The sequence below is a fragment of the Dama dama genome, chromosome 19 (assembly GCF_033118175.1).
Source record: "Dama dama isolate Ldn47 chromosome 19, ASM3311817v1, whole genome shotgun sequence".
NCBI lineage: Eukaryota > Metazoa > Chordata > Mammalia > Artiodactyla > Cervidae > Dama > Dama dama.
Window position 1 is genome coordinate 20452369 of NC_083699.1, and position 12095 is coordinate 20464463.

At 37.6% G+C, this 12095-nt stretch overlaps 1 protein-coding gene across 2 annotated transcripts in view; it reads right to left on the bottom strand.

Moving 5' to 3' along the window:
* The window catches only part of ZBBX (zinc finger B-box domain containing), a 107802-nt gene extending 106052 nt beyond the window's left edge, over positions 1-1750 (bottom strand). For both annotated transcript variants that reach the window (XM_061167868.1, XM_061167867.1), the window contains exon 1: positions 1683-1750. In XM_061167868.1, the coding sequence (XP_061023851.1) occupies positions 1683-1750 (68 nt within the window). The remainder of the gene's footprint in view (positions 1-1682) is intronic.
* Between the last annotated feature and the right edge of the window lie 10345 nt (positions 1751-12095).

Below are 12095 nucleotides of genomic sequence, written 5' to 3' on the forward strand. Positions count from 1 at the left end.
CTTAGAATGGGGGATCCCAGCCTAGTCTCTATAGGTTGTGAATCATGGGTGAATCAAGGAGACATACAGGCCAGGGAACAGTGACTCCCCCTCACCTCCAAGACAAATCCTAAACTCCTTAGAGTGGCATACAAGTTAATTTATTAACTGGGTGACTTGCAAGTCTCTCCAATTTTGTTCTATAAATCTTAGCAAACTGGCTAAGCCTGAAAGTCCCCAGACTATGTGTCTGTGTGTCTTTGCACATGTTTCACCCAGTAACCACCCAAGTAACTGCATCTTTCAGGCAAAGCTTGAAGACCTCCTCACCTCTGCCCTAGCAGTTTAGGCCATGTTCTCATAACTGCCTGTGCTTTAGTATCACACCATGTTTCACATGACTTTGTAGATACAATTTTATATATTCGCATCCTCCACAAGCTACCTGAGGGCAAAGACTGTGACTTCCTTCTTTTGTATCCATCATTCCTTAGCACAATGTGTAGAATATGTGTACTTAACAAATGTTAAATAAGTGTTTAAAGGTAAATACACATAGATTTAAAACACATCAGCAAAATGCAGGACCCATTTCTTTTGCATTAAAAAAGGAAAATTGGCAATACTAGCAATTAGATAGCTCCATTCCCTACCAAAAGCTAATAAACCTAATAATGATAATGCCATATAACATCTTCCAGTTGACACAATGCTTTTACACACAGTATCTCAAAGGTGAAGTGAGAGTTAGGAAAGCTCTAAAGATACTAAGTAACCACAGTACTATTGATCTGGATCAGGGAACTCAGAAACTAATATTAAAAATCAATACTCTGCCCCTAGCCCATGCTGGCTGGTCCTGAATAATATTTGAGAGGAAGGCCTTGGAAATTTCCAGTGATTCTAGATGACCTCAAAGGGGGAGAGTACATTGAACCCTTTGGTACCCCCTACAAGTCCTGAAATTCCCACGATACCCAGAATTGCTTGGTTCAGGCTGACTGCGTCTTCCAGGCAATCTAAGACAGAAGGTACCCTTCCTAGGAGAACTGATTCAATGTAATGTTCTTTAAATTGCAAAGTGCAAGGGTAGTCATTGATATCTTTTTTTATAATTTTTTTAAAATTTATTTCTTTTTAATGAGAGGATAATTCCTTTACAATGTTATGTTGGTTTCTGCCATACATCAACATGAATCAGCCATAGGTATACACACTGAGAGTAGCATTGAAATAGATACATTATTACCATGTGTAAAATAGCTATTGGGAAGGAAGCTGCTCTAGAGTGCAGGGAACTCAGCGTAGTTAGTGATTTCTTTTCCCTGTTTAAAGGTTTCTCACCTTAACAGTCTCTCTCAATTTCAATTTCTTTCAGTTCTTCAGGGTGATTCTTTTCTAATTTTGAATAAGTGTTAGAAAAATTAGTAACTTTCTGTTAAGTTGCTTCAATAGTTGATGATCCCCATTCGCATAGATTCTTGTGCCATAAATATTTTTAGTCCTCATTTTAAACCATGATAGATTTATAATATTTCAAACCTACTCTCTTATAAAAATAGAGCAATGTGAAGAAAATGGAGATGATAATTCACAAACTTTTACTTCAACTCTAATAGCTTCACGTGAAAAGTATTTAAATTATGATATATAGAAACTTTAGCAACTGTTTCTATTTAAGTAATAAACATATATGCACTTACTTATATTTTAGCTTTACAGAATTTCCAGGTTTTCCCCATGGAAGAACCATAAAATCTTTGGTGTTCATGATTTTCTTAGTATTGCCTAAAAATTATTGTGACTTGTGAAAATTTCTGAAAAAGTAATAAAAGCAAAAGAATTACTTCAGAGGTAAAATGATTACATTACAAATTTGAAACTACATATAATTCAGGAAAAATTTTAAACCAGAAATAATTTTGAGAGACAAGGTCAAATCAAAGGTTAAGCAACAAGAAATTATTATATATACTAAATATAAGTTATACAAATATTTACACACTAATATAGCTATAGCTATAACATATCTGATGGAACAAAAATTTTACCAAAAATTACATAGCACAAGACTGTGGAAACATTCAACTGAAAGTGAAGAATAAATTTATTAAAACAAAAAGAGCACATATTCTGACTCTTTCTATAATTAAGATTACAAAAATATATATCAGATATTTGTTCCAAGCCAAAAATAAAATCCAGAGCTAAATATAGTGAAAAGAACCTTAGAAACACAATTCAAGCTCAAAAACTTATATATATATAAGGTATGCAGTAATTACCCTAAGGTAGTCTAATATCCTCATTTACCAAAAAACTATAACAATACTCTGCCTACAATCAGAAATTAGCATATTTAGAAAGAATTTTTCAACAAGAAATGAAACAAAAAAAGATTTTTTGCCTAACTCCAAGTTAACCAGAAAATTAAGCTATTCAGAACACCCTATTTCCTGAGTATCCCAGTTACTTGGGGTTCTAGAATCATTTACTCTGTAACGCTGAATTACTGAATTGCATGCACAACTATTGGGCTTCCCTTGTGGCTCAGTCGGTAAAGAATCCGCCCACAGTGCAGGACACCTGGGTTCGATCCCTGGGTTGGGAAGATCCCCTGGAAGAGGGCATGACAACCCACTCTAGTATTCTTACCTGGAGAATCCCCAAGGACAGAGGCACCTGGCGGGCTGCGGTCCATGGGGTCACAAAAGAGTTGGACACAACTAAGCACAGCATATGCACAATTATTAGATTTTTATATAAATAAAAACTTTCAAGGTTCAGACACTCTTAAATATAAGAGGCAATATCATAGAGTCCATAGTATAAATGCTCAAACTACCTGATACCATCATTTTATATATATACTCATAACCCCTACAAATGTTTATTAAGGCTCTGTTACACACACAGCACTATACTGAGAGATATGAAGGACTCAAGAAGATCTGCTTTCTGGCTTAGAGTATAGAGTCAAACAGGGCACAAAAGACCTATCCATAAACACCATAAAACAAGGTAGGAGTTACAAAGGCTATAAAAGTTACCAATATAAGAGGGGAGCCAAAGAAGAGAATTCAAGCTGGCTAGCATTTAATGTGGGGCTTTAATGTGAAAGGAGGCTAATATATGAACATGTGGATTGGATGAACTTTCCTCACTGCGAGGGGAAAGCAGCTCTTGAATGGAGAGGGGAAGTAGGTGTAAATTTGGAAATGTAGGCTGAGGCCCAATATGGGTGACTTTAAGTGCCTAGTTAAAGCATTCAGAATGCAGAATACAGAATGTAGCTAATAAGAGTCCCTGATAAAACTTTTTTTTTAACTTTCTATTTTGTATTGAAGTATAGCTGATTAACAATGTGTGACACTCAGGTGAACAGGGAAGGGACCCAACCACATGTGTACGTGTAACCGTTCTCCCCCAAACTCCCATCCCACCCAGGCCAGCACACAACACTGAACAGAGCTCCTTACAGTAGGTCCTTGCTGGTTATCCATTTTAAACACAGCAGTGTGTATATATCCATCTCTAACTCCCCAGCTATCCCTTTCTCCCATCCGTTCCCCACCCCTGAAACCATAAGTTAGTTCTCCAAGTTTGTAGGTCTCTTTCCATTTTGTAAGTTCATTTGTATCATTTCTTTTTAGATTCCACATAAAAAGGGTGTTATATGATATTTCTCCTTCTTTGTCTGACTTACTTAACTCAGTATGAAAATTTTATAAGGAAGAACAGGAAATAAATCTGGAAGTTTTGCTCAAAGACTTAGGAGAGACGGCATCAGAATAGGAGTGAGTGAAGTCAAAGTCAATCAGTCATGTCCGACTCTTTGTGACCCCCATGGCTATACAGACCATGGAATTCTCCAAACCAGAATACTGGAGGGGGTAGCCTTTCCCTTCTCCAGGGGATCTTCCCAACCCTGAGTAAGTAAAATATCAAGTGTAATAAAATAGGAGTTCTCAAGTGTAAATCTATTGTAACATTAAATTCCACACAATCAAATGAATCAAATCTCTGGGGGATTATTTTATAATTTCAATGATGCAACCACTGACCAAAACAGTTTTGGAATGTCTCTTTTGAGACTGTCTGCTGAGTCCACAAACACACAAATCTACTTTGCTATTCTTCATTCAAAACTAAAAATGATACTGTCCAGCAGGAATAACTGTTCACTCAAATCTAGTTTCAAGTTACTCTGCCTCCAGAAATCAAATCGAGCCTGGAAGCGTAGAGCTTTACTACTTTGGAGAAATTCTGAAGGAATTTATTCTCTGAAGAGAATTCCAAAATGGAATTATACAAAATAATTTTACACTGTAAGCAACGTAATGGCTATATCATAAGACTAGGGTTTTTTTGTGCCTTCAATCAACAGTTATTCAGCTGCTCCTTTCTGATGCATACTGAAAGTCCTGAAGTCACAATGGTAAATAAGACATGGTTTCTTCCCTCAAAGAACTCACAATCAAAGGAAAAAATCACACAAATAAAGACAATACTGTGGGACATTCTGAAAGGAGAAAGTACTAGGAGAGACATCAAACTCAGACTCATTTCTCCACCACCCAGTCCTGTCTTTCAAAGCTGAAATCCATGTCAAAGAGAACTGAAGAAATCACAGGAATGAAAAACCAAATTTGGTTTGCTCCTATCCTTTCTTTGTAGGTAAAACTTTCGTCTCATTTCTATCAAACAGAGGCTACAAAAGATACCTTTTAAAAAATTCTAGAACATAGAGTAACATAGTCTATATATCCCTTTTTGATTTTTATCAGAAATCCAACTGCCAGACCCTCAATCTACTGTAAGTTTTCCATGAAAAGTTCCATAATGTAATCATTGTCATTATCATTAAAAAAAAAGAAAAAAGGAAAATTAATGTCTGATTAATTACAATAGCTTAAATTGCCTTAGCTTCATTTATGCATTGATATATACAATTTTATATGTGTATGTACATTATGCATAAAGCTGAATGGATACATAAAGACTGAAATGAATGAAAGAAAAATCTGTAAATTTCATTAGGGTGAGATAATTCAGATTTACAGCTCTGCTGATAATGTTACTTAACCAATAAATAGTCTTATTCAGTGGGCATTTCACTTCACTGAATGCAATTAGTGAGGCTTCTTCTCAATTAAATGTTTTATCAAGTCACACACGAGTCAATTTTCTTGCATGAAGAAAAAAGGAAAATTATAATTGTGAGTCATGCTGTTCTGCTTATTTCCTTTCCTAAAACCAACAGAGAATTAGTCACCTTCTTGGGACAACAAGGATGTAACAACGCAAGCAGGAAGAACAGCAAAGCACAAAAGTTTAGTCTCCTGATGGAACCAGGGAAATACAGATATACAGTTATGCAAGCCTCATCATTCCATATGTCCTTTGATCAATTTTTTTTCTTATAACTGAATAGCAAAAGTTCAGTAGTTGCTTGGAAAGTTTTCTCTTTACCTGATTTATTAGGTTGCATCATTTTTCTGTCCTCAACTTTGTTCTCCCCCAGATACATATGCACAATATGACCCAGAATGGCTCATATATTTTGTTCCTTTATTTTTGTTTCTCATTCTATTTATTTTTTACCTGGTGAAAAGTCAGTTTACAGTGTTGTGTTGATTTTGGTCATCCAACAATGCAAATTAGTCATAATTATATGTATATGTTCCTTCCCTCCTGAACCTCCCTCCCCCTCCCCAAAAGTTGCACTAGGCAAAGAGAATTTACCATCACACCATTGGCAAAATGGGCTATTTGGGAAACCACTGTTTTCATGTAATGGAAAATTTATCTTTTCTAAGGTTAGTTGATTCTTCTAGCCATCCAGATAATCTTAGACCTGAAGATTTAAAAGTCGATAAATAAGGATTTTTCCTTACTTTAGCACATACTAAAGGGGTCTAATAAGCAAGCCGTTTTGAATGGATTAAAATGTTTACCATAGTACTAAGAAATTAAAGACCCAAGCAAGAAATGTTAAATGAAAAATGAATTTAATTAAAACTGATTAAATAAAAAATGGTAATATTTTCTGTCTGATATGATCCTTATTTTAAATACCTATGTATTATATATACAATATATTATAATATTAAAGTATTATGCTATATATAATATTTTAAAATTAACATATTTTTTAAAAGCTAAGGAAAGTACTATAAACACATGATCCATAGTATAATATCTTGTGCTTGAGTGGCCTACTAAATAAGTACATGTCATTTTCTCCTACCATGGGCCTTGAAAGTAAATCAGAGATTAATATCATGGCTGCATTCAGTATTTCAGCCAATTAAGATAATTAAGCAGTCCTTCACAGCACTAAATGGTACCCAAATCACCCACTTTTTACCTTCTCTGTGCAGGTTCATTTACAAAAAACTGAAAAAGTTCGGCTTTACATCAAGGGGTAAGATAACGTTTTAAAATAACTTCTAACTAAAACTGAAAAGTAGTTCTGTGAAAATGACAATGGGATGTTACTAGCCATAAAAAAGGAATGAAATGGACCTAGAGGTTATAATACTAAGTGAAGTAGTGGAAGTGTTGGTCGCTCAGTCGTGTCCAACTCTTTGCGACCCTGTGGACTGTAGTCCACCAGGTTCCTCTGTCCATAGAATTCTTCAAGCAAGAATACTGGAGTGGGTAGCAATTCCCTTCTCCGGGGTAATCTTCCCAACCCAGGGAACGAACCTGGATCTCTTGCATTGCAGGCAGAATTTTTACTGTCTGAGCCACCAGGGGTAAAAAAAGACAAATATCATATGATATCACTTATATGTGGAATCCAAAAAAATGATACAAATGAACTTACTTACAAAACAGAAAGAGACCCACAGACATAGAAAACAAACTTATGGTTATCAAAAGGGAAAGGGAAGGAGAAAGGATAAAATATACAGACTACTATATACAAAATAGATAACCAACAAGGGCCTACTACATAGCACAGAGAACTATACTCAATATCTGAATAATATATAACTGAACTATTTTGCTGTACATCTGAAAACCAACACAACACTGTAAACGAACTACATTTCAATATATTTCTTAAATAAAATAAAAATGATAATATTAAAAATACCGAGTTTACACTCAAGAGACCTTTGTGTGAGAGGGGTCTCTGAGCCTCTTTGTTTATCCAGTGTAAGATGCTGCGGGCCTCTTCCTCCCTAATTTGCAGAATATCGAACAAAAGGTCTCTGATTCGTGGCTATAAAGCTGTGAGTTCCTAAAGGGCTTCAGAGAGTTCAGGGTTCACGGAAAGGGGAAGTCTTAGAAACTACCTTGAGAAGTGAGGGGAGCAGCAAGGCTGCTTTATTCATAGCTGCTCTGATTTCAAGTCTATTTTTAACATAATGAGCCTCTGGGTCAGACTTAAACTCTTCTGGAGCTTAAAAAGTCATTTGAAAGGCACAATAATAAAGTAATATATAATTACTATTAACTCTATTCAACTAAAAACTTTATATGATTACATATAATAAGTTCTAAATGTATAAACCATACCTTTTAGAAACTTAAGTCCTTTTATATATTGATAGTCTATTTCTCCCATCCATTCTCATACAAGCCACTGTTATCCAAGGTGTTCTCTTGTGAATATCTTTCAGGCCTGGGAAAATTAAGGCTCCCGTCAAAGATTGGTGACAAACAAGAAATTATGATTTTATTCTCAGTCCTGTTAGATCCTCTTTGGATTTAAAATCTACAACTTAAAATAACTAATCTATATCATTCAGATTTTTCCCACTATTGTACTCTTAAGCTGTCATAAAATTTAGAGAAAGAACTGTTTGACCAAAACTATTTTCTAAATTTTACAGCAATTTATTTAGACACCACTAAAACCCTAGTGCGTGTCAAATTGCTCCCATGTATTTAGTCTCTAAATAGTTCCCCCTAAACACAGGGAAAAAATACCTAGCTACTCTGATTAGTAGTTAAGATCCTCCATTATGCCTTCCAATCTTCCTAAGCCTTATGCATTATTTTCCACTTTTTCAGTTCACCAACTTTTATTTTATTCAGTGCCCAGTTCGAAGGCCACCTTTATCATCAAGGTTTCTTCCATCAGAAGTGAGATTCTCTCCTGTAAGAACATGTGTAATAATGTGTATTACACTCATTTGCTACTATATGCTGCCTTGTGTTATTTTTTTCCCCCACTTTGCTTATATAAAGGTTATTTCCCCAAGTATCCCAAATATTTGAAGGCAGACCTACCACTGAACTTTGAATCCCCAGCAACTAGTAGAGTGCCCACACACAGTGTACTATCAGTAATAACGTGCTAGATGTTAGTATTTAATTTTTTCCACTGCTTTAAATTCAATGAATAATCTACTCAATGGAAAAAACAAATAATTAAAACAAACACACCCTCTCTTCTACTTCAACAGATCATTTTGTTTGCTTTTTTCCATGTGTCATATACCAGCTAAAGCACTGAGGAACAACGTGAACCAGGCAAGGATAGCACTAACCCTCATTAACTTACACTCTGATGGAGGAGGTAGGAAAAAATTTAAAAGCAAATAGTTGTGGGAAGTATTAAGTGATTTGAAGGAAAAAAACAAAGGACCGAGATTCTTTCAAATAATTAATTTGTGACACAACTGGCAATATTATGGGAGGTCAGGACAGACCTCTAGCAGACTCTAGACAAGGGGCTAGAGGGAAGTAGAGGTAGGGGTGTGTGTGTATGTTTGTGTGTGTATGTTTGTGTGTGTGTGTGTGTTTCGTCTTCCATAAACATGCAGTTAGCATAGTTCTAATCCGGGGTAGCCAACTTTATACTCTTTTAACGTCTTGCTACCTCTGCATATATAAACACACGTAAGTGAACTTATATTTCTGAGCTCCTCTAACGCTGACTGGAGGAAGAAGAAAAAACTGCCACAGCTTCAGATTTCTCAGGAATCTGGCACCCCTCACCGAGATCTTTACTTGGGAAGAGTTGACTTCTAAGAATGAAGTGTCTGCATGTGGCTGCCCAGGCAGAAGGAAGGTTACAAAAGGGGCGTGAAAATGATTTTTGTCAGGGCACCAAATTTTTCAAGTAAGATTCAAAAGACTTCATTCCAGAAGTCTGTGTTATAGAAAGGGTACAAGTGATGTGAAGAAGCCCCAAGTTTCACTATCTGGGGTTCACCCTCGTTCATGAATCCAACAGCATCACTGCCTGGAAAGTCTTTTGTTGGGAGAGAAAAGACGCTCAACTCCGGAAGTCAGCCCACTTCCTGCAGCCCGCGTGCCTAGCCCAGCGTAAGGCCCGCGGCAGGTGCTCAACAAACACTTGCGGGGCCTGCACCCCCAGCTTCCCCCGGAGCCCAGTCTCCTCTCCTGCTGTCCCGCCAGCTCCTGCAACCACCCAGACCCGGCGCGCTGCCCGCTAAGCCGACTGCGAAGCCCACCGCCCGCCGCCACCGCACCCAGCCGACCCACCTGGAGCCCCCAGACGTCGGCGTCACCCTAGCAAGCCGCCGCCGGCTGCCCAGAGCTTCTGCCTTGGTCTCCTTGGTTACCGCGTTACCTCGGTATCCATAGCAACCAGAAGGCTTGGTAATATGGCCGTCGGCCCGCAGAGGGCGCAAGGGAGCCCTTTAAAATAGGAGGAAGAAGGAGAGAGCGGAAGAGAAAAAGAAAAGGGAAAGGGCAGGTGCTGGAAGCTTTGTGCCCGAGTGGGTAACAGTTGGCTAACACTTAACTGAGCCCCTGCTATGTTCTAGAAAGTTTGAATAACGACACAAAATTACAGAGCTAGCAAATGGCAGACCCACGAAGAATTAACCCAAGTAGTTCAGAACTCTCACGTACATACTGTTCAGCTGCTTACCAAAGGTCACAATAGGCAAAGTCAGGACCAGAATCTAAGTCTCTGACTAAGATTCTGACTAAAACGCTCTTTTCCTTATATCAAATATATGACACATGGGGGGCGGGGGTTGAGAGAGAGACAGAGAGAATCAACTCACACTTCTCAACTCTTCCCTTTCAGAGAGTCACCTGTGGTGAACTTATTTTTGGCTTCCTAAAAATGCCGTAGTTTTTGATCTCTGTTTTTACTTAAGCCGCAAGTAGGATGTCTGGTTGGTTCTGCTGAACTGGGCTTAGTCCCTCAGTCATGTCCGACTCTGCGACCCCATGGACGATATAGCTCCCCAGGCTCCTCTGTCTATGGGGATTCTCCTGACTGGAGTGGATCTTCCCAACCCAGGGATTGAACCCAGGTCTCCTGCATTGCAGGCAAACTCTTTACCGTCTAAGCCGTCAGGGGTTTGTTCTGCAGTCAGTCTAAAAAATGTCTAAGCTTGTTCACACTGAATCTCATTACTGGACTAATCATCTCAACTGCTAAGCAATAGCTGAGATACTAACTCTTGCACCACTGCTTTCCATATTAATGTGCCTGCCAATACCTATTTAAGGACACATTAAATGTTTTCACTTGGTAGATTCAACTGTGTAAGATTATAACCAGTATAGATGAGAAGAGACAGTGATAGCCTTGCAGCTATGACTGGGCTTAGAAATGAGGGCAGAGCTGAGTTTGAGTCCTGGTCCTGCCACAACTCACCTGCTGTGGAACCTTGAGTGAATTGTAAGGCCCAGTTTAACTGGTTAAATAAGGTAACCATTGGTTTAGCCCACGCATGATGTAACATGAAAGATTAAATGAAACAATGTATGTTAAGTTTTAGGCACTAAACCACAGTAGATGCTACATGGTTGAAAAATAGTGGTGATTTTGCAGCTATGGTGGTTATCTTAGTGCTCATGGTATAAATTCACCAAGTCCTTCCTTTAAATCTAGTGCAATGACAGATTTCAAGTGAATGTGTAATGCTACTAGAACTTTCTTGTGCAGGACTGTATTTTTCAGGCAGCTGTGCTCTTTGAATTGCCAGGAAAGTTATTTCCAGCATTCTTCCCTTCATTCATTCATCCATTCATTCATTTATTTATTCAACAAATATTTATGGAGTTCCAGGTTCTGAAAACATTGTTCTAGGTTGTGAAAATACTGCTGTGAAGAAAACATAGCCCCTCCTGTTGTCAAATGTATATTTTATTTGACAATAAACAAACACATAATTATTGGTCAGGGGCTTTGAAGAATAAGCAGGATCAAGAAATAGGAAATAATTAAGAGTTCAAATTAGGTTAGATTATCAGAGAAGTCTCTGAATAATAGAGGAAGAGATGGGACAGTCAAGGCAAGAAGCATTCCAGACAGAGGGAGCAGTAAACAAACTTCAATTCCAACTCAATCTAGAGCAGTCTGCTGCGTGAAAACCTTAATCACTTCTGTCCAGCACTGATTTTACTTCAAAAATTAGTTTTTACAACATATTGACTGGAGCAATAGAAAATTAAACTCATAAAAATATTGTAATATTGTATAAATTATTCTGGCACTTTTCAAAAACTTTAGATGGACATTAACATGCTTATATTTAGGAAAATATCTTAGTTCATGCACACTTATGCAAAACAAAAGAGCTAAGAAACAATCCCCTGCCAAGTTACATAGTAAAGTGAAAAATAGGATGTGCTTGTCTTTCAAAACATGATTCGTGACAAATTGAACATGTAAAAGAAGTAACAGCTCTAGAGAGAGAATATCCTTTCTGCTGATGCAGAGTACATTTAACTGACGTACCAGCAAAACTGACACATTATTCTGCAAATAGGTTGCCACATCTATATCAAGGGAGGGAATTGTATTCCTGAGGATTTGGGCAAATCCATGCTTTACTGTGCTGATCTGAAGACAAGATCTGAATGCAAGTTTTCTGAACTGGAGATAGTCAATTTAAAAAGATAAAAATTAACTGTGAAGAAATTGAGAGCACAGACTTAACTGATTTCAAAAAGTAACTGCAAGGTCATGCTTAAAAAGACACATTCATTCTCTCTCTCTCTCTCTCTCTCTCTCTCTCTCTCTCTCTCTCTCTCTCACACACACACACACACACACACACACACACATACACACCACAAACACATAACTTCCGTTGAGCAAGCCCAACTCATCAAGTAACCTTATTTTGCACTTGGTTGACCCTACCTGGAGGAAAACTGTGGCGGTT